Source organism: Zalophus californianus, chromosome 2 (genome assembly GCF_009762305.2).
Source record: "Zalophus californianus isolate mZalCal1 chromosome 2, mZalCal1.pri.v2, whole genome shotgun sequence".
Lineage (NCBI taxonomy): Eukaryota > Metazoa > Chordata > Mammalia > Carnivora > Otariidae > Zalophus > Zalophus californianus.
Window position 1 is genome coordinate 40,008,484 of NC_045596.1, and position 23,419 is coordinate 40,031,902.

General features: G+C 39.8%; 1 protein-coding gene and 1 long non-coding RNA gene across 3 annotated transcripts in view; one reads left to right on the forward strand and one right to left on the reverse strand.

The window, feature by feature from the left end:
• The window catches only part of LOC118356726, a 28,057-nt gene extending 5,150 nt beyond the window's left edge, over window positions 1-22,907 (forward strand). The window contains exon 3 of the long non-coding RNA XR_004819918.1: window positions 22,479-22,907. This is a non-coding gene — a long non-coding RNA (uncharacterized LOC118356726). The remainder of the gene's footprint in view (window positions 1-22,478) is intronic.
• On the reverse strand, window positions 14,875-15,696 carry LOC118356725 (protein BEX1). Of its 2 annotated transcripts, XM_035726217.1 has the most exons (2): window positions 15,594-15,696; window positions 14,875-15,514 (listed from the first exon to the last, which is right to left on the reverse strand). In XM_035726217.1, exon 2 carries the CDS (start codon window positions 15,507-15,509, stop codon window positions 15,123-15,125), a length of 387 nt encoding a protein of 128 aa, XP_035582110.1. In that variant the 5' UTR covers window positions 15,510-15,514; window positions 15,594-15,696; the 3' UTR covers window positions 14,875-15,122. The 2 variants fall into 2 exon arrangements, with proteins under 2 accessions (XP_035582110.1, XP_035582111.1); XM_035726218.1 differs by having other exon boundaries at window positions 14,875-15,690.
• Window positions 22,908-23,419: the final 512 nt, after the last annotated feature.

A 23,419-nucleotide genomic window follows, 5' to 3' on the forward strand; every position in this document is an offset into this window, starting at 1 on the left:
TTTTGGACTTCTGACCTGCAAAACAGTTAAAGAACACATTTGTGTTGTTGTAAGCCAGTAAGTTTGTGGTACTATGTTCCAACAGCAATAGGAAACTAATAGAGCCCTTAATAAGAGTTTATTTTTTCTTATCTATAAGCAGTCTGTGTCAGACTGGCATGATGTCCATAGTGTCAGTGCCCCAGCTCCTTCTGTCTTTTCAAATGGGTGAGAGAACCTAGACAGAAATATGAGTATCTCCAGAGACTCATGATTTGGGCATCGGGCCTTATAGTCACCCATATCAGTGTTTCTCAAAATGGTGTAAAGTATAAAGCCCTTTAAGAAAAAATAAAGATTGATTGATTGATTTTAGAGAAAAAGAGAGCGAGCACATGAGCAGGCAGGGCAGAGGGAGAGGGAGACAAAGAAACTCAAGCAGACTGTGCTGAGCGCAGAGCCCAATCTCATGACTCTGAGATCTCGACCTGAGCCAAAACCATGAGTATGAAGCCCTTTTAAACAAAACATTTTCATCCTTAGTCAGTTAACTATATATAAATATAAAACTAGTTTTGTATTACTTAAGTTTATAGCATTTTATACATATTTAAAACCAAAATAGATTTACACAATAAATTCAAACAAGAATATAAAACCAATTATTAGGCCACACACATACCCACACTGTAGTGTCATTGAAGGTCATGTAGGAAGCGGTAACAGGAAATTCCTATCCCCCTCAGCCAGGGAGGCATCACTGAAAACCTGGGAAAGAGCTGGAACTCCCAACCCCACCAGCAGGAATAGGGAGCACCTCCCTTGATTGTCAATGGAGGCAAAGTGGGAAACCTGAACTTCTAACTCCAACTGGTAGATGGTGGAGACATTGCCCCCCACCTTCCTCTGCCAAAGTAGTGTGAGAAGAAGTCAGTTAAAACAAGGCTTAAATACAATCAAGAATCTTCATAACATAATTCCCCAAATGTCCCGGTTTCAACTGAAAATAACTTGCTATATCAAGAAACAAGATCTCAGATTGAATGAAAAAAAAGGTAATGAAGAGACACCAACACCAAGATCACAGAGAAGTTAGAATTATGTGACAAAGATTTTAAAGCAACCATCATTAAACTGATTCAATGAGCAGTTACAAACACGTTTGAAACAGATTTTTTTAAAAAAATAGAAAATCTCAGCAAAGAAATAGAAAGTCTCAGTAAAGAAGTAGAAGACCTAAAAGTTAACCAAGTGAAAATTTTAGAACTGAAAATACAAAAACTAAAGCCCAAGGATGGGCTTCAGCAGAATGCATGAGCTATAGGAAATTAGTGAACTGGAAAGAGCAATAGAAGTTACTCAATCTGAACAAACAGGAACAAAACAAAGCAAATCCATGAAAAATCCTATGGGACTATAACAAAGGATCTTCCATTTGTGTCTTCAGAGTATTAGAAGAGGAGAAAGAACAGGACTGGAAAAGGACTCAAAAAATAATAGCTGAAAACTCCGTATTTTACAAAATCTGTAACCCTACAGATCAAGAAGTTAAGCAAACTTCATGCAGGTAAAGGCAAAGAAATCCACACTAAGACACATTGTAGTCAAACTTCTTGAAACTAAAGACAAAGAAAAAAATCTTAAAAACAGTGGGAGAGTCATAACATCTTACCTATGGAAGGAATACAGTTCAAATTCAGAAACCATGCAGAAGGAAGTAGCACAACAGTTTTGAGTGCTAAAGTAAAATAATGGCCGGCCAGCCCACAATCCTATACCCAGCAAAAATATTCTTCAAAAATGAAGGAGAAACCAAATCAATTAAGACAACAAATTAAGATAATTTGTCATCAGCCAACCTGCCCTAAAAGAATGGCTAAAGGAAGTTCTCCAAACAGAAAGGAATTGGGGGGAAAAAGGAATCTTGGAATATCAGTGAAGAGAGAGCACAGTAAGTAAAAATATTGGTAAGTGCAATAGACTTTCCCTCTTCTCTTCCTTTTTCTAAATTACAATGGATAGTTGAAGCAAAGATGATAACATTATCCAAGTGGTTCTAAAAGTATGTGAAAGAAATATTTAGGACAATTGTAAATAAAAGAGGATACATGTACGCAAAGGGAGCTAAAGTTTCTACATTTTCTTCACACTGGTAACATAATGGCACCAGTAGAAATTGTCTATATGTATAATGTAAAACCTAGAGCACCTACTAAAGAAGCTATACAAAGAGATATATACTCAAAATTACTATATTTAAAGTGAAATAGAATTGTAAAGATATCACTTTCTCAACAGTTGATAGAACAAGTAGAAAACTAGCAAGGATATAGAAAAACTCCCAACGATACCATGAGCTGAGAGAATCTAATTGACACTTGCAGGATACTCTACCCAATAGTGGAATACACATGGAATATATACCAAGATAGATCATATCCTTGGCCATAAAACAAACTCCAGCAAATTTAAAATAATAGAATTCATACAGAATATGTTCTCTGATCAAAATAAAATTAAATCAGAAATCAATGTCAGAAAGATACTAGGCAAATCTCCAAACAAATGCTTGGAAACTAAACATTGTATTTGTGAAGAATTCATGTATCAAAGAGGAAATCATAAGGGAAAAAAAATAAACTAAGTGGAATAACATCAAAATTTGTGGGACACAGCTAACAGTATTGAGAGATAAATTTATAGCAATGAATGCATACATTAGAAAAGAGAATTCTCAAATCAATAATATCTCTCAAACCAATAATCTATGCTCAAATCAATTATCTATGCTCCCCTTTTAGGAACTGAGAAAAGGAAGAGCAATATAAATCCAAAGCAAACAAAATGAAACAAAACTAAAAGCAGAAATCAATGCAATTGAAAACCAAAAAACAGAGAAAATCAATGAAAAAGCTGGTTCTTTAGAAAGATGAATAAAACTGATAAACACCTAGGAAGACACAAAGATAAAAAGAAAGAAGACCCAAGATACCAATATCAGGAATGAAACAGGAGTATTGTTACAGACCACTCCAACATCAAAAAGATGATAAAGGAATATTACAAACAACTCTATACATATAATTTTTTAATTGAAATATAATTGGCATATAACATTGGTTTCAGGTATACAACATAATGACTCGATATTTGTATATATTGTGAAATGATCACCACAAAAAGTCTAATTAACTTCCATCACCATTACATAATTACAAATGTTTTTCAACAAACATAAATTTGACAATTTAGATGAAATAGACCAACCATTAAAAAGTACAAATTACTACAACTCACCTAATATAAAATAAGTGGGAAAACCTATAACAATTAAGGATTGAAGATGTAATTTTAAAATTCCCCAAATAGAAATCTTCAGACCAAATGGTTTTGCTGGAAAATTCTAATGTTTAAAGAATAAACACTAATTGTTCACAATCTCTACCAGAAAATAGAAGAAGAAAGGACAATTCCCTATTCATTTTTAAAGCTAGTATTACCCTAATGCCAAAACCAGAGAAAAACAATACCAAAAAGGAAAACCGCAGACTAATATCTCTTATGAATATAGACATAAAAAATTTTAACAAAATAGCAAATAGAACTCAGTTAAAAAGAATTACATACTATAACCAAATGGGGTTTGTTGCAGAAATGCAAGACTGCTTCAGTATTTGAAAAACAGAGACAAAAACTTTTGCACTGTGGAAAACATTTTGCAGTTCCTCAAAAAGTTAAACACATAATTATGACCCAGCAGTTCCACTCCTAGGTATATACCCCCAAAGAATTGAAAACAGTACTTAACAAATGCTTGTCTACAAATGTTCAAAGCAGCATTATTCAAATAGCCAAAAAGTGAAGACCAGCAAAATGTCCATCAGTTGACCTACATATACAGTGGAATATTATTCCACCATTAAAAGAAGTGAAGTACTGATACATGCTACAACATGATGGACCTTGAAAACATGCTAAGTGAAAGAAGTCAGACACAAAGGCCACCATGCTGCACTCTTCATTTATATGCAATGTCCAGCATAGGAAAATCCATAGAGACAGAAAATAGGTTACTGGTTGCCAAGAGATAGAGGTAGGGAGGGAATTTAGGACAAACTGCTAATAGGTATAGAGTTTCTTTTGGGGGTGATGGAAATGTTGGGGAATTAGGTGGTTGTGATGGTGATACAACATAGTATGTAAAATTTTTTTTAAAGATTTTATTTATTTGAGAGAGAGAGAATGAGAGACAGCATGAGAGGGAGGAGAGTCAGAGGGAGAAGCAGACTCCCTGCTGAGCAGGGAGCCCGATGTGGGACTCGATCCCGGGACTCCAGGATCATGACCTGAGCCGAAGGCAGTCACTTAACCAACTGAGCCACCCAGGCGCCCAAGTATGTAAAATTTTTTTAAACCTGAAATCCAGGGGCGCCTGGGTGGCTCAGTTGTTAAGCGTCTGCCTTTGGCTCAGGTCCTGATCCCAGGGTCCTGGGATCGAGCCCCGCATCGGGCTCCCTGCTCAGTGGGAAGCCAGCCTCTCCCTCTCCCACTCCGCCTGCTTGTGTTCCCTCTCTTGCTATGTCTCTCTCTGTCAAAGAAAGAAATAAAATCTTAAAAAAAAAAACAAAACCTGAAGTCTACACTTGTTTTTTTTAAGATTTCATTTATTTATTTGAGTGAGCACATACATGAGCAGGGGGAGGAGCAGAGAGAGAGGGAGAAGCAGGCTCCCTGCTGAGTAGGGAGCCCAACGTGGGACTACTCAATCCCGGGATGCCAGGATCATGACGTGAGCCGAAGGCAGACGCTTGACCAACTGAGCTACCCAGGAGTCCCTGAAGTCTACACTTTAAAATGGTGAATTTTAAGTTATGCAAATTATATCTCAAGTAAATAAAACTTTGGCTGTGTGAAAGTCCCTGTTAAGAGGATGAAAAGACAAGCTATAGACCGGGAGAAAAATATGTGCCAACTGTAAAGACTAGTATCTAGGCTATATACAGATCTCTAAAAACTCAACAGCAAAAAACCAAACAATCCAATTAGAAAAATGGGCAAAAGACATGAAGCTACATTTCACCAAAGAGCACATACAGATAGCAAATTAATACATGAAAAGATCTTCAACATGATTAAATGCTTGGTAAGTGCAAATTAAAGTTATAATGAGGTATCACTAAACAACTATCAGAATGGCTGAAATAAAACATACTGACAACATCAAATGCAAGTAAGGATGTAGAGATATTTGATCACTCATACATTGCTGGTGGGAATGTAAAATGATACAGCTACTCAGGAAAATGGTTTGGCAGTTTCTTTAAAGAACAAACATATAACTATCATATGACCCAGCAATTGCACTTAGGCATTTGTCCTGGAGAAACAAAAGCTTAAGTTCACACAAAAACCTATATTCAAAGTTTATAGTAGTTTTCTTTATAATAGTCAAAACCTGGGAAAACACATATGTCCTTCAATGGGTGAACAGTTAAACTGTAGTATATTATACCAACTACTCAGCAACAAAAAGAAACAAATTATGCACTCATTTGACACACCCAACAATCTGGATAAATCTCCAGAGAATTATACTGAGCGAAAAGAGCCAATAAAAATGGTTACATACTGGGGCACCTGGGTGGCTCAGTTGGTTAAGCGACTGCCTTCAGCTCTGGTCATGATCCCAGGGTCCTGGGATCGAGCCCCGCATCGGGCTCCCTGCTCGGAGGGAAGCCTGCTTCTCCCTCTCCCACTCCCCCTGCTTGTGTTCCCTCTCTCGCTGTCTCTCTCTCTCTCTCTGTCAATTAAATAAATAAAATCTTTAAAAAAAAATGGTTACATACTATATGATTCCATTTATATAACATTCTAGAAATAACAAAGTTATAGAAATGGAGAAGAGATTAGTGGTTACTAGGTATTAAGAAGGGAATGGGGGCAGAACAACATGGGTATGGCTGTAAAAGGGCAATACTAGGAATCTTCATGGAGATGGAAATGTCATCCTGACTGTATCAGTATCAGAATCCCACTGTAGGGGCTCCTGGGTGACTGAGTTGGTTAAGACCTTTGGCTCAGGTCATGATCCCAGGGTCCTGGGATGGAGTGCCACATCAGGCTCCCCGCCCAGCAGGAAACCTGCTTCTCCCTCTGCCTCTGTCTGCCACTCCCCCTGCTTGTGTGCTCGCTGTCAAATAAATAAAAAATCTTTAAAAAAAAAATCCTGCTTTGTGATATTGTACTATAGTTTTTTCAAGATGTTACCATTGGGGGAAACTGGGAAATAGGAGATCTCTCTATAGTTTCGTCTGATAACTACATGAATCTATAATTAACTCAAAATTAAAAGGTGGATTAAAATCTTAATTAACAGCTGATAATGACAGTAGCCCACAATTACTGAGTATTTAATCCTAAGTATGGTTCTAAGCACTTGATCCATTTAATCTTCCCACCATCCCAACAATATAAATGTTCCCGATCTCAAGCAGCTAGGTAAGCCCTGGTGTGCTGATGCTGCCTACTGCTCGGATCCCTAGGGGACTGGACAAAGCGAAAGTGTAGCTTTGGCTAGGTTTGCCAACACTATTGCCAAACAAATTTGGATAAACTCGTCCCAAGAGAAGCCAATAACTCAAGAGATGAGGATTTGGGAAAGAGAAAGGGAGAAATGTATTTAGGGTGCCAGCAGCCAGAGGAGGCAGATTCAAGCCTTAACAACTAACCTGTCTGCCTGCAAGATGGGCACCTAGAGTTTTATAGGGAGAGGTTCAATGGGTACATGAAAGAGAACACGTGGTGAGCAGGTGATCATGGGTGGGGAGTGCTATGTGTTCAGCAGTGATCACGGGCAGGGAAGGGGACAGGCTCTTCGAAGGCATTCTGTTGCTATCAGGGCATGTCTGGCCTGCCAGTTGGAATGTTCCAATCTTTGCCAACCACCTTCATCAATGCCTCAAGAAAATGTGATGAGAAGTAGGAACAATGGGCTTTAGTTAGAGTGTGAGTTAAGCAGTCTCGTCGATTTCTAGTTTTAAGTGTTGGGTTCTGACATAAGGACAATCATTAGTCCCACTCAAGAGATGAAAAAACTGAGGGTCAGAGAGTAAGTAATTTGCCCAAGGTTACAATAATTAATAATTGGTAGGAATGTGATTCAACTTCAGGCCCCCTGGCTGCAGAGTCTATGATCTTAAGCACCATGTTAATAATCAAGCAACTTTGTGTATTCAGGCTTCTCAACTTTCCTTGAAATCACATCCTCATTCCTCCTCTGCAACAGTGGCTGAGGATCAGTAGCTGCTGCCCCCTTCAGGCAGAGCATTGTTGCACATTTATCACAATGCCCACTGCTCTCTATTCAATAGAGTCCATTTTAGGGGCACCTGCGTGGCTCAGATGGTTAAGCATTTGCCTTTGGCTCAGATCATGATCCCAGGGTCCTGGGATTGAGCCCCATGTTGGGCTCCCTGGTCAGCAGGAGGTCTGCTTCTGCCTCTCCCCCTGGTTGTGATCTGTCTCTCTCTCTTTCAAATAAATAAATAAAATCTTTAAAAAAAAAAATAGAGTCCATTTTATTACTCCCAGTTCACTTCATCCATGGATGTTACCACCAAATTCTGCAGGCATTTAAGTTTTAGGCCCTGGCATACAACATTACCTAGTGCCTGCAAAATGAAAAAGCCATGGAGAGGGGAAAAAATATATGTTAAAATTACGTTGATTTAAACCTAACAAAGAAGAACCATTATAATTAATATGAAGTTTGAATTATAGAATTTTTTTAAAGATTTTATTTATTTATTTGACAGAGAGAGAGACACAGCGAGAGAGGGAACACAGGCAGGGGGAGTGGGAGAGGGAGAAGCAGGCTTCCCGCAGAGCAGGGAGCCCGATGCGGGGCTCGATCCCAGGACCCTGGGACCATGACCCGAGCCGAAGGCAGACGCTGAACGACTGAGCCACCCAGGCGCCCTTGAATTATAGAATATTTTTAAAGTAACTGTAATAAAGCAGATGCAGATAGATACTGCTAATATTGCAGCATAAGTTATTGATTTTTAAAAAATAAGGAGCGCCTGGGTGGCTCAATCAGTTAAGCTTCCAACTCTTGATTTCTGCTCAGGTCATGCTCTCAGGGTCATGAGATCGAGCCCTGCATTGGGCTACAGGCTAGGCATGGAGCCTGCTTAAGGTTCTCTCTCCCTCTCCCTCTGCCCCTCCCCCTCCTTCCAATCTTAAAGAAAAAATTAAAACAAAATCTTCCTCTGGGCCAGTTCTCCTCATGCTGTTAATTACTTAGTTCATCCCTCTTCCAAACTAATGGCTGTTAGTCTCCCTTCCCTACCTCACCCCACTGTAGTAGCTATCAGTGTCCCTCATATATCCCCTGCGAATTCACCTTTCCCCTACAAGGACAAGGTCATTCTCAGGCACCTTCTGCCTGAAAGCTTTCTCTTGGCTCCTCTATAGGGAGCAGGCCAGAAATGCCAGGGCAGTTAACATCCCCAGGGAACTGCCACCACCCAGTGATGGATGAGAACTGGAGGATACATACCAGTTTTCCTGCCCTTGGATGGGACAACTCTGAGTCACGTTCCCAGTGGATCCCAATAGGACTGAGACCCAGTTACCCTCCGTGGTAATCCATTCACTAATACCGCTTCTTTCCCTTCCTTGTCTTTCCTTATGAGTGCTGTCTGGAATCCCCTCATAAACAAACCATTTGCATTAAAAATCTTTGTCTTAGGTCTGATGAATGCCCACCATAGCCTAAGATACCCATCCTAGGAAACAGAGAGAGCGAGAGAGAAAGAAAGGAAGAGAAGGGAAGAGAGGAAAGAAAGGAAAGGTGTCTTTAAAAACACAGTATCACTCAGGAGGCAAGTGAGGATCAGCTGTGTTTCTAGCCCATTGAAAAGGATTAACCTGGTTGGTTTTAGATGGAAAGATAACCTGCAGCTTTGAATTAAGAAGGAAGAAGGTGAAAGCAAAAATATCTGAAATCCCAGTTTTCATACCACTTCCTCCTTACCTCTGAATTCATCCAAGTCTGAATTTCCGGTCACTTTACACTAATGAGTTTGCTCTCTACTCTGTGGCTCTGGTTACCCCTTCAAGGACAACTGTTATGGACTGAATTTTGTCTTCTCACCCTTCCCCCAAATTCACAGGTTGAAGTCCTAACCCCCAATGTGACTGTATTTGGAGATCGGGCCCGTAAGGAAATAATGAATCATAAAAGTACAGTCTTAATCCAATAAGACTGGTATCTTTTTTTTTTTTTTTAAGATTTTATTTATTTATTTGTCAGGGAGAGAGAGAAAGCACAAGCAGGGGGAGTGGCAGGCAGAGGGAGAGGGAGAAGCAGGCTCCCCACTGAGCAAGGAGCCCAATGCGGGCTAGATCCCAGGATCCCAAGATCATGACTTGAGCCAAAGGCAGATGCTTAACCAACTGAGCCACCCAGGTGTCCCAGGACTGGTGTCCTTATAAGAAGAGAAGGAAACACCAGGACTATGTGTGCACAAAGAATAGACCAGGTGAAGATACAGCAAGAGGGTGACCATGTATAAGCCAAAGACAAAGGCCTCAGGAGAGACCAAACCAGCTATCACCTTGATGTTAAACTTCCAGCTTCCAGAGCCGTGAGAAAATATAATTCTAGGGCGCCTGGGTGTCTCAGTTGGTTAAGCGACTGCCTTCGGCTCAGGTCATGATCCTGGAGTCCCGGGATCGAGTCCTGCATCGGGCTCCCTGCTCAGCAGGGAGTCTGCTTCTCCCTCTGACCCTCCCCCCTCTCATGTGCTCACTCTCTCTCTCATTCTCTCTCTCAAATAAATAAACAAAATCTTAAAAAAAAAGAAAATATAATTCTATTATTTAAGCCACCCAGTCTGTGGTATTTTTGTGTCAGCCCAAGTAGACCAATAGAGCAACCCTCAACAAATGATGGACAATATTTGATGTGTATATGAATTTTTCTACCTCCAGTCCTTTAAACCAACAATGGGAATGAAGTCAATGTCCAAGGACTAAGTTTAGGCCCCCTCTCAAAGTTCTTGGGACAATGTAAGCCTGTGATTCTTGTATGATTCTGTGGAAGGGAGGACAAGGGTTTAAATAATAATGGAGATTTTATTTTCTGCCAGGTAAATGTGTGAGAGCTCAAAGCTGATGACATTTGGTTTAGAAAAGTAAGGACTATGAGTCAACAAAACCAAAAGGCAACCAACAGAATGGTAGGAGATATTTGCAAATGTCTTATCAGATAAAGGGCTAGTATCCAAAATCTATAATGAACTTAACAAACTCAACACCCAAAGGATAAATAATCCAGCCAAGAAATGGGCAGAAGACATGAACAGACATTTCTCCAAAGAAGGCATCCAAATGGCCAACAGACACATTAAAAAATGTTCAACATCACTTGGCATCAGAGAAATATAAAAACCACAATGAGATACCACCTTACACCGATCAGAGTGGCTAAAATTAACAAGGCAGGAAATGACATATGTTGGCGAGGATGCGGAGAAAGGGGAACCCTCTGCACTGTTGGTGGGAATGCAAGCTGGTGCAGCCACCCTGGAAAACAGTATGGAGGTTACTCAAAAAGTTGAAAATAGAACTACCCTCTGACCCAGCAATTACACTACTGGGTATTTACCCCAAAGGTACAAACATAGTGATCCGAAGGGGCACCTGCACCCCAATGTTTATAGCAGCAATGTTCACAACAGCCAAACTATGGAAAGAGCCCAGATGTCCATCGACAGATGAATGGAAACAGAAGATGGGGGGGGGGGGTGTAATGGAATATTATGCAGCCATCAAAAATGGAATCTTGCCATTTGCAACGATATGGATGGAACAAGAGGGTATTATACTAAGCAAAATAAGGCAGTCAGAGAAAGACAATTATCATATAATTTCACTCATATATGGAATTTAAGAGACAAAACAGAGGATCATGGGGGAAGGGAGGGAAGAATAAAACCAGACAAAGTCAGAGAGGGTGACAAACTATAAGAGACTCTTAATCTCAGGAAACAAACTGAGGGTTGCTGGAGGGGAGGGGTGGGGGTACGGGGTAACTGGGTGATGGACATTAAGGAGCACATGTGATATAATGAGCACTGAATATTATAGAAGACTGATGAATCACTGAACTCTACCTCTGAAACTAATAATATACAATATGTTAATTGATTGAATTTTAATTAAAAAAAATAAGGACTATGACATCTTATGCCCTGGGGTCATGGACTCATTAATAGCTGCAACTGGTGGGGCATCTGGGTGGCTCAGTCAGTTAAGCATCTGCCTTGGGCTCAGGTCATGATCTCAGGGTCCTGGGATCCAGCCCCAAGTTAGACTCCCTGCTCAGTGGGGAATCTGCTTCTCCCTCTCCTTTTGCCCTCCCCCAACCCACTTGTGCCTTCTCTTTCTCTCTCTCTTAAATAAATACATACATACATACATACATACATACATACATACATATATAAATAAAATCTTTTTTTAAAAAAATAGCTGCAACTGGTTGTATAAGAAACTGGGATCAAGTCATGTTCTCCACCGTCTCCCATAGGTTTCCACCCAGAGGTGCTCAGCCAAATTAGTTCCAAATTAAGGGGATTTTGTACTACATGTGTTTATAAAAAAGAAGAAACATGTTTGCGTCTTCTGTTCTCTTTTCCCCAAGTACAAATTTAAATACAGAAGAAATAAAGCAGTTATGAAGAACTCCCTTTCTGTACTTTGTTTTTCTAACATTATATGTTATTTCATAACATTGATAACACAATATGATGACCAAAAACAAGCTGGGCTTTTTCAGTTCAACTTAATTCTTGGCTTCTGAACAATAGTGGAACAAAGCCCATAGGAAAATTTGGCCAGGCAGACACATTGTTGTTACTTATTAGGGAGTCTGCTAGAATTGATAGCAGACCTCTTGATCTTTTTTAAGAGGTAAAAACAAACATCTTTCTCTTTTAAAAGAAATTTCTTCCTGTTTGCTAATTTTGAATTTCTCCATTTTGAAATTTTCAGGTACATACTAGAAATTGTCCTCTGTGAGATTTCCTCTTCTTTTTTTCTTTATTGAGTTATAATTAACAAATAAGATTATACTGAGGTTTCTTCTTAATTGCCTGCAAGATTTCATGAAATTAGCACCTACTGTATACCTTCACCTTGCACCTAGCTGGGGGACTCTCATCAAATTGCCAAGCAAGTAAACAAATAAATAAATTCTCTTTGTGGAAGAAGATGGTCAATGAACTCAACTCTGTTTTCAAAATTGCCTTCATCCTAAGGCTGTTTTTCTGCCCTTTGTAATTTTCTGCATTGTGAACTTTAACAGAAAAGAAATGTCTTCAGTAGAATTCTTGTACCCCATTTAAACGGAAAGTTCTTGAACATCTTTCCATAATAATGCAACTGGAGTCCTCAGGGGCTGATAGAAACATTCAAAAGGACGGCTTAACATATTACCGACTCCTCTCACAGGTCCTAAATGTAGGCACTTTAAGTGTTAATAGCAAAGCAATGTGAGAATATGACTGCTGTATAGATAATGTTAGAGAAGAAACAGTACGGGGCAGCCTGGTTGGCTTCTCTCCTTCCTTGAAAGACTCAAAGCAAACTATCTCCTGATATGATGGAGAATATGAACCCTGTGCTGTATGAAATAGAAAAGTTAAGAATTCACAATAAAAACCATCAAATAATATTATTATTATATTTATTCAAAGAATGTGAAGTAAACAGTCACCTTGATGTAAAAAAACAAACTTCAGTTGCCGTATACACACATCCACAGACCTAACTGTACTAATACATTTTTTAATTTGCTCACTTAGATAAATCTACTAAAAGAAACAAAATGCAAAAATCTGTTATTTCCTCCCACTATTTCATCTGCTTTCAGCCCCAGACTCAACCCCAGCACCCAGCACTGAGCTCCCCACACAGCCCCCAGCTATCCGCCATCAAACAGATCTTCATTCTGCCTGAGCCCGAGCCTTCTCTGGTGGTTCCATGCGCAGCTCCCAGCATTCTGTGAGAGTGGAGTGTTGGGATGGACAGGAGCTTTTCCAGGTGCCATCTGTCCAGAGCAGCACTGTTGAGTAGAAATATAATGTGCACCACAAATGTAGGTCACACGTAATGGAAAGTGTTCTAATGGCCACTTGAAAAAAGTAAAAAGAAATAGGCAAAATTAATGTTAATATATCTTATTTCTTTATTGAAGTATAATTAATACACAAAGTATGTAAGGTTCAGGTGTACAACATATGGATTTGGCATTTCTGTATTTCACTCAGTGCTCACCATGATAAGTGTAGACACCATCTCTTACCATGTGACACTGTTACGGTATTATTGACTATATTCCCTATGCTGTATTTTTCATCTCTGTGATTTGTTTATTTTATAACTGGAAGTTTGTACCTCTTAATTCCCTTTTTCTATTTTGCTCATCCCCTCGACCTCCCCTTTGACAACGACCAGTCTGTTTTCTGTCTTTTTTTTTTAAGATTTTATTTATTTATTTATTTGAGAGAGAGAGAGAGCATGAGAGGGGAGAGGGTCAGAGAGAGAAGCAGACTCCCCACTGAGCAGGGAGCCTGATGTGGGACTTGATCCTGGGACTCCAGGATCATGACCTGAGCTGAAGGCAGTCGCTTAACCAACTGAGCCACCCAGGCACCCTGTTTTCTGTCTTTAAGAGTCTGTTTTTTGTTTGTTTGTTCCTTTGTTTTGTTTTTTAGATTCCACATATAAGTGAAACTATATGGTATTTGTTTGTCTTTCTCTGCCTGACTTATTTCACTTAGCATAATATCCTCTAACTGTATCCATGTTGTCACAAAGGGCAAAATCTCATTATTTTTTAACGGCTAAGTAATATTCCTCTGTGTGTTTGTGTGTGTGTGTGTGTGTGTGTGTATCTTATTTAACTCAATTTATCCAAAATATCTTTTATACATATAATATAAAAATTATTAGTGAGATATTTTACATGTTTCTTTTTTTATACTAAGCTTTCAAAATTTGGTGTATATCTTACACTTACAGTACATCTCTATTTGAATTAGCCACTTTCAGGTATTCAGTAGCCATATGTACTTAATGACCTCATATTGGAGAGCACGGGCCCAGAGGACACCGTGGTCACACATTCACAGAGGGGTGAGCAGGAAAATGGTATTACCTTTCACTACAGTAGCCTTCACACTTAGGGAAACACTGCCACTGGATTTTCCACAGCCCGAGTTCATAATGTCAAGGGATCTCTCTAGACTGAGATTCTGTAGTTGACCCTAAAACTGCCCGCAATCTCCTCAGAGATGTTTCAGGAACTCCAGACTAGGGATTGATTACCCCATTTTAGAATAGATACTTCATACTGGAACAGTCCTGGTGGGACTCACTTTGGTTTGAATTGCTACTCTTTTGGGCCATTGCTGAAACTACACAAAATTCCGGGCTAGAGGTTGAAGAGCACTTTGTTAGATACTGGATTATATTTTTTCCTCTTTCTCCAGGCAAATTCTGTGGTTTTACAATCCAAGCTTTCAAAGTTGTTGATTGTCAACGAGCTGCCCCTGTAGTATTTCTACCATACTGTAATTCTATTTTATCTCAAGCCATGTGCACAGTCAATATGGAGTGTGAAAAGACTGTTTAAAGCATAAAGCCATTTTTTAAAAAAATTATCCTCACTACATGTAAAAATAGCCTGCATTCTGTCATCTTGAGTGAGGATTGTTTAGACTAGTCACACAGCTCTGCTGTCTGAATCCACTCAGTTCTGTTTCCACTGACAGTATAGGTCTGGCCTAACTATACCAGGTTTGTTGGTTTTTTTTTTTTTTTTTTTTTGTCTTTTAAACTGCTTTATTAACGTCACAATATATAATGAACACCTTGCCATGCAATAGGGTAAAACTCCCCTGCTGACAGAATCTTACATTTTGGGTCAAAATACAACATTCAATTAGAAGCTGGTCATAGGAGACCCACAAGAGACATGTAACACCAAAAGGTTTACAACAAATGTACGTTGAGAACATTAAGTTTAGGAAGCAGGTGTGTCTTCCTATTAACTTCAGGGAAAACATCAAGATTCAAGGCATAAGGCAAAACTCATCATGATGGTCATGGTGAGGAGGGTCAGTGCTAACTGCCCGCAGACTATGACTGAATTGCTTTTCCCTCAGCTTTTCCATCAGCTGTCTCATCTCGTCCCCAATCCTTTCCATATTCTCCTCTCTCATCCTTGCCTGTGGTTCTCCAAGCCTCTGAATCAGGTCCCACCTATACTGCAGGATGGGCTGCCTAACACGGAACCGCCTACGATTTACTCTAGGCACACAATATTCACCAGCTTCCAAAGGGAGGGCCAAGGGCTCTCCTTTATTAGCAACTTGCTCCTTTTCATCCTTTTTTTCATTTTTCTGTTTGGCATTCTCCACGTTGAGATTTTTTACTGCTTGTTCCTCTTTGGACGCCATTGCTCCTGGGCCTATCCTTGCAGTCTCCTCCTCCTCCCGATTCTCGCCGAAGAGTGCGCCGCCGCGACACTTAGACCTGCACACCTGCTTCCCCTCCGCCTCCGACTCTTTGGGGCCGCCTCTGGCCCGCACGCCCTCAGGGACACCGGGAGCAGGCACCGAGAAGCAAGCGAGTGAAGGCCGGCTCCGGGTTTTTTTTTTTTTAATGTTTTTCTTAAAGGAAACTATTTAAACATGAAAAATAACTAGTTTTGAAGATTTGGGCATTTGTAGTCCAATGAGTCATAACATGGTAGAATTACATATTTTCATGGATGACAAAAGAGAGGCCATCCAGGCAAACCCCTTATATTGTAGATGTGGACAGTTTCCCTTAAAATATCTTAAAGTCTTGGGGTGTCTGGGTGGCTCAGTCAGTTAAGCATCCAACTCTTGATCTCAGCTCAGGTCTTGATTTCAGGGTTGTGAGTTCAAGCTCTGCATTGGGCTCCACACTGGGCATGGAGCCTACTTTAAATAAATAAATACGTAAATAAATAAATAAAATATATTATTTTGTATAATAATATATCATGTTATTATATAAAATAAGTACATATATAATATATATTTATATATAAATATGTATGAAAATCTTGATCTGTATTTTAATCCAGAGATTTTTCAAAAATCAAGATATTTCAAATCATTTACATTCTTAGGAAATGATCATAATTTAAAATTTTTTTTTAATTTAGTTCATTGATTCGACAATCATTTATTGGGCGTCTCTTATGTGCTACAAGTCTGGTAGATGCTGAGAACACACAGACAAATGATTTCATTCCTGTTCACATTTATTCCAATATATTATGATACATTATGATAGAAGTCTACACAATTTGTAATGCTTTCAATAAACAACTAATAGTTTAACCAACGTATTATTGTTATATACAATATATAAAGATTCCTTTATTTCGTGGTTAACCACAGTGGTAACATTAACAAGAAACTACAACTTTAGCCAGAGACACTGTAATAATGTAGCAGAAGACATTCAGTGACAGAGAGAAGGTTATTAAAACACTATAATGGCTTGCCACAGGAGAGTGGGATCTTATGTATAAATAAAAGTTATTTCTTCAAGGTCCATTCAAGGAAATGTACCTGCAAGCAATGAAAAACAAAATGCTTGTAATTACTTTGTCTTATCCTCTAGCCCAGCACCCCCACCCCTCTGTTGCTGTCCCTTTAGGCTGGTGAGCCTGAAAGTGGTGTGGGGACAAACAGCCTGCTTGTGCAGCCTGAGCTTAATTACCAGCTGTTTTGAGGAGTGCTGACAACACTAGCAGTTCGATATCTGGAAGATGAGTTTGGGTGTAGTATCCCCACTGTGGAGAGAGAAAACCTCCAGCTCCAGCCATTGTCATTTCTAGGACTCCAGAATCATTCACCAATCATATATGTCTCCACAAATATCAAAGATTTAGTACTCTTGATATTCTTTTGTAATTTAAGCATCATGAAATTCCAAACTCTTGCTATGTAGAATATGAAATTGCTAATGGAAGATTGTTTATAGAAAAAAAAAGACTAAAAATCTTTAAAATCTGGCACATACAGGCACTCAGTATTTGTTGAATAAGTGAATGTAAGGACAATAGAATATAATAAATTTCATTTGGTATCAGATTACTAGGCCATCTAATATTTATGATGAATGTAGTTCATGGGAAAGTGTTGCTCTATGAAATAATTGTATATACTTAATCTCAAATTTAAGAGTAAGTCATTGTTGAGTCATCTATGAATTTATCTAGATATTTTTAATTTCTGTGATAGTTGCATAGTCTATATGATTTTTAGGAATAATTTCCAAATGTTTATATTACACTGTAAAGATATACTTCTGTTCAAAAATTGCCATTTTTTTAAAGATTTTATTTATTTATTTGACAGAGAAAGAGAGAGTACAAGCAGGGGGAGCAGCAGAGGGAAAGAGAGAAGCAGTCTCTCCACTGAGCAGGGAGCGTGATGCAGGACTCCATCCCAGGACCCTGGGATCATGACCTGAAGCGAAGGCAGTCACTTAACTGACTGAGCCACCCAGGTGCCCCCAAAACTGCCATTTTTATATCTCTTACTTATACTCCAATGATACGGTAGTTTGTGGAAAAAAACAAAAAAGTATTTTCCTGGATATATTTTGAAGCGATTCATGGATAAGTTTTTAAATTTACTTTTCATTTTCATGTAATGTTGGAAATGGCTCTCAGATTAAATGATCATCTAGTATATGGAGGAGACTTCTATTGGAAAGCTCTATACTAACTGGATGCTAAAGGATCAAGTAGTCCATTGGATATTGAAAAACATCATTAAGCATGACAGGTATTATCTATAGAGTAAGGCAAACAAATTTAAAATCTTATGTATAAGAAAGTAAAAAATAAGGATTAAAATACTTTGGGGCACCTGGGTGGCTCAGTCGTTAAGTGTCTGCCTTCAGCTCAGGTCATGATCCCAGGGTCCTGGGTTCAAGCCCCATATCGGGCTCCCTGCTCAGTGGGAAGCCTGCTTCTCCCTCTCCCACTCCCCCTGCTTGTGTTTCCTCTCTCGCTGTGTCTCTCTCTGTCAAATAAATAAAAAAATAAAATCTTTAAAAAAAAAAGGATTAAAATACTTTGAAGTGCATAAATTACATAAGTTTTGTTTTTTTTTTTATTTGAGAGAGAGAGAATGAGAGATGGAGAGCATGAGAGGGAAGAGGGTCAGAGGGAGAAGCAGACTCCCCGCTGAGTGGGGAGCCCGATGCGGGACTCGATCCCAGGACTCCAGGATCATGACCTGAGCCAAAGGCAGTCGCTTAACCAACTGAGCCACCCAGGCGCCCCTAAATTACATAAGTTTTAACAAGGGAAATTTTAGAGTAAATATGAACAGTCCTAAAAATTTATGTACCATTTGAATGAGCGATTCCATCCTGGTGTTGCAGGATTGCAGGGTTCTTGTCTCACGGAGTCAAAGAATGAATCTCACGGACACAAAAGGGTGAAGTGAAGTGAAAGTTTATTAAGTGAAGGTAAGAGAAGAAAGGAAAGAAAACTCTCTAGAGTGAGAGGGGTCCCAAATGGGTGGCCACTGAGGGCTTTTAGGGGCAGGCTTTTGTTGAGAACTGACTGGGAAGCTTGTGGCCTTGAGATTCTTGTGCCATCTTGGTTTGTTCCCTTATCTCTTGTTCAGCTCTGTCTCAGCATCTCCACCTGCCAGGAATAGTTTGGGAGCCTAGAGTGGGGGGCTCCAATCTCTCCTGTCTATACCTTAACCCCTTCCCTACTCATGGGACAGGACCTGTGGCCAGAAAGAGCTGTACTGGGATTGTGAGGAATGACTGATTGTATACTTTTCAATTAGTGGGGGTTAGAGATAGCGCAAGTCTCCAAGGAATCTGGAAGCAAGACTTTCAGGACCTTGAGGGGCCAGCTGCTGCCAAGATAGTGTTACTTTTAAACATTAAGGCACTAAAGGCAGCCACGAGGTCCTTGAGGAAGGTCACGCTCTTCATGCTTCAGGTATCTATCAGTGGGCTGCAAACTATGAGGAGATTTCAATTTAAGCTACATTTCTTTTGCTTTTGTTTCCCACATCACTGGGGCTATATCCTAAAGGACTATTCATGGACATGTGTAAAAAGTTATTAAGGGGTACCTGGGTGGCTCATTCGATTAAGCAACTGCCTTTGGCTCAGATCATGATCCCAGGGTCCTAGGATTGAGCCTCGCATTGGGCTCCCTGCTCAGTGGGGAGTCTGCTTCTCCCTCTCCCTCTTCCCCTCCCCCTGCTCATTCTCTCTCTCTCTCTTGAATAAATAAAATCTTTAAATTAATTAATTAATTAATTGATTAATTAAAAAGTTATTAAGAATAAGCTTTACTGGGGCTCCTGGGTGGCTCAGTCGGTTTAGAGTCTGCCTTCGGCTGAGGTCATAGTCCCGGGGTCCTGGGATTGAGCCTCACATTGGTCTCCCTGCTCAGTGGGGAGTCTGCTTCTCCCTCTCCCTCTGCCTGCCAACCCCTCTGCTTGTGCTCTCTGTCAAATAAATAAATAAATCTTAAAAAAAAAATGAGCTTCATCATTAGAATTCATAACATAAAAATTAAAAATGATTTGGTATATTTACATATATTATGACCCAACCCTATGATAGAATACTATGCATATTTTATATACATATAAATATAAGAATGTCTTAGATATAATGTTTTTATTAAGATTTTATTTATTTATTTGACAGAGAGATACATAGTGAGAGAGGGAACACAAGCAGGGGGAGTGGGAGAGGGAGAAGCAGGCTTCCTGCTGAGCAGGGAGCCCAATGCGGGGCTCGATCCCAGGACCCAGGATCATGACCTGAGCCAAAGGCAGACGCCTAACGACTGAGCCACCCAGGCGCCCCAGGTATAATAATGTTTTAGAAGAATAACTGGGTAGCTCAGTTGGTTAAGTGTGCCTGTGGCTCAGGTCATGATCCCAGGGTCCTGGGATCAAGTCCCTCATTGGGCTCCCTGCTCAGCTGGGAACCTACTTCTCCCTCTCCCTCTGTCACTCCCCCTGCATGTGATCTCTCTCTCCCTCTGTCAAATAAATAAATAGAATCTTAAAGAAAAAGAAGAATATTTAGTGACATATTTTACATGTCATACCAAAAAAGAATAGGGAAAAATAAATTTATAAAACCAATGGACTTTATGATTTCATCTTTGGTTAAAATGTACAGATATATGCATAGAAAAAAGACTGAAATTATGATATAAAATATTAATAGGTGTTACCTCTGGGTGGTATGCTTATAGATTTTTATATTCTTTTTTTTTGGTATATTTTCCATATTCTACAATTAGCATGTATTCTTTCTATGATCACCTTTTCAAATTTATTTTTTAAAAACTCTCCTTGTTAGCTGTTTTACTGAATTTAAAGTAATGATTTTATATAGGGGCGCCTGGGTGGCTCAGTCATTAAGCATCTATCTTCAGCTCAGGTTATGATCCCAGGGTCCTGGGATCAAGCCCCTCATTGGGCTCCCTACTCAGCAGGAAGCCTGCTTCTCCCTCTCCCACTCCCCCTGCTTGTGTTCCCTCTCTCGCTGTGTCTCTGTCAAGTAAATGAATAAAATCTTTTTTTAAAAAAGTAATGATTTTATATTAAAAATAAACTCAATAGTTTAAGAACAAAGACAGTCCTTAGTACAGGCTAGAGGGAGTATCTTAGAAAATGAGGAAAGCATCACTTAGAAACATGCAAGAGAGCATGAAAAGGCAGGGATTCTCTCTGCCCCACCTCTCCGGAAGTTAAATGTCTATGGAGAATCCGGGAAGTAAGGGTATAATTTTTAAGTATTAGTAATGATTAATAGATTGTTCTTTAATTTTGCTTTAAAACAGTTTGCATAATGAGGAAAATTCATCAAGGATTTTAAACCTTGGCTTGATTCACCCCACTCGTCTTAGGGAGAAAGTAATTTTTCTACTTCCCACAGTCATTCAAAAGGACGCTGTGCTACCTTGTTCTCCCTGGTGGAAGAAAGATAGGTAGCGTGTCATCTTTGTACGTACATCCTACTATTCAAGCATTCAGCAAGACAGAGTAGGGTATGAGCTGTTTCATTATGGATATGCAAAGTAGTGCCTCGTCTAATTCTTCCAGGAAAGAAATTTCTTAACAAATGACATAGCAGTAGGCATCAGGTGTTACAAATCCCAGCTGTCATCCACAGAACTAAGAGTGATGTGGGAAACAAAGGCAAAAGAAAAATTAAATTTTCTTACTACCTATAGCCCACTGACAAGTCCCTGAAACAGGCAGAGTGACATTCCTCTAGGAACTTGGCTGCCTCGCTCCATGTCAATAGGGCAGAAGGCAGTCTTAGCCCGACCCCCAGGATCCTGTAAGTTACTTTAACATATAAAAATTCCTTTGCAAACTTCCTTTATCTCTACCCCCCAAGATACAGGTTGGCAATCATCCGCCAAGCATATGACACACTGATATACATCTGAAAGGTCTCATGACTAAGGTTTTACTAGACAGTAATAAATGACCTTTCCCCAACAATAGCTAGCCCCCTCAAGGTCATGGAAACCTTGCTTCCATAATTCCTTAGAGACTTTCGCTATCCCCCTCCCAACTTGAAAGTATATAATAGACCACTCCTCATGACCCCAGTGCCGCTCTTTCAGCCCACAAGTCCTGGCCCCATGCTTTCATAAAACCACCTTCTTTCTTGGCCATCGGCTTCAAACCCTAACATCTTTCCTACATAAGCAGGATGTTATGAGAGATATCTCGGCAACTCCTATGCAGTAATGTTTAAGTTTTTGTTTTTTATTTTTATTTTTTTTAAAGATTTTATTTATTTATTTGAGAGAGAGAGAATGAGAGACAGAGGGCATGAGAGGGAAGAGGGTCAGAGGGAGAAGCAGACCCCCCCCCCCCCCCGGCTGAGCAGGGAGCCTGATGTGGGACTCCAGGATCATGACCTGAGCCGAAGGCAGTCGCTTAACCAACTGAGCCACCCAGGCACCCAAGTTTTTCTTTTTTAAAGAGTAGCATATTCCAGGGCGCCTGGGTGGCTCAGTCGGTTAAGCGTCTGCCTTCTGCTCAGCTCATGATCCCAGTGTTCTGTGACTGAGCCCCACGTCAGCAAGGGAGCCTGCTTCTTCCTCTCCTTCTGCCCCTGCTCATGTGTGCTCTCTCTCTCTCTCACTCACTCTCTCAAATAAACAAATAAAATCTTTAAAAAAAAAAAAAAGGAATAATGTGAATGATAATAATTGTTAAGCAACAAAAGTCCATCTATCTGGTTCCACTCCTGCCCTCCCCAAAACAAAACAAAAACTGATACTGTCACCAACCAGACCCCAAAACCTGACCTTTACTGCTCACCTGCTTGTACCCACTGACCTTTGTCCCACATTTTTCCTTAAGCTCTTTTTTCTCCACCTTATCTCTTACTCTGGCAAAAGACCTTGACCAGCCTCCTGTGAAGGAAACCGAAACTACACCTTGAGCAATAACAACTGCCCAGATGAAGAGCTCCAGCAGCCCAGACCACTCAGACCAGTTTGAGCTTAACTCCTGACTCACACCTGCGCAGATGGACCATGGAGTGACCCATGGAGTGACCCATGAAGTGACTGACACTACCCTTACCTCATTGTAATACTAAAATCCCCACCCCAGGAAGAGCACAAGCCTCATTTACATGACGATACAGTGTATTTATAGGCATGTGTCCTTAAGGTGCAAACTTTACTTTATGCCTGCCTCTACATACAATGACAAGGCTCTCCTTTCTAAATATTCATCTTAACCCTAAATAAAAGGAACCCATTCACCCTTGCTTGGGGAGTAAGGGCTTTGGAAGTTATACTTATTTGCTCAAATAAAGTTTCCTTTGTGTGATAACTGCACTCTCATTCATTCAGTTACCATGTGTACTAAACCTGTGAGTTGGTGAGAACCTCTTCCATTTAGCTCAGGGAAAACATTTGCCCAAAGTGCCGCCAGTCTTAAGATTACCCACTATCTTCACACTCTAAGGATTTTCTTAGTTTCTTCTGCTTCCAGAGACATTTTAGGGATATAGAACCAGGGAATGTATAACACAGACAAATAGGTCTCATCCAGGTAAATTCTCTAAGTACTATGCCAATTGTCTGGTAGTTAAGACATAAACCAAATGAAATGATATGATTAATACTTTTAGCTACATTAAACTTAAAATTTCTATTTATCTAGAGCCTTAAAAACAAAGTAATCAATATAAAGGAGAGAGAAAGTGTTTGCAAGGCATAGAAAAAAGGATTAAGATCCATAATAAAGAACTCTTACGAAGAATATGACAACCCAAACAAAAATGAGCAAAG

What these genes read in the sequence shown, in the direction of transcription:
- LOC118356725 (XM_035726217.1), bottom strand. Translation starts at nt 15,509, where the DNA reads ATGGCGTCCAAAGAGGAACAAGCAGTAAAAAATCTCAACGTGGAGAAT.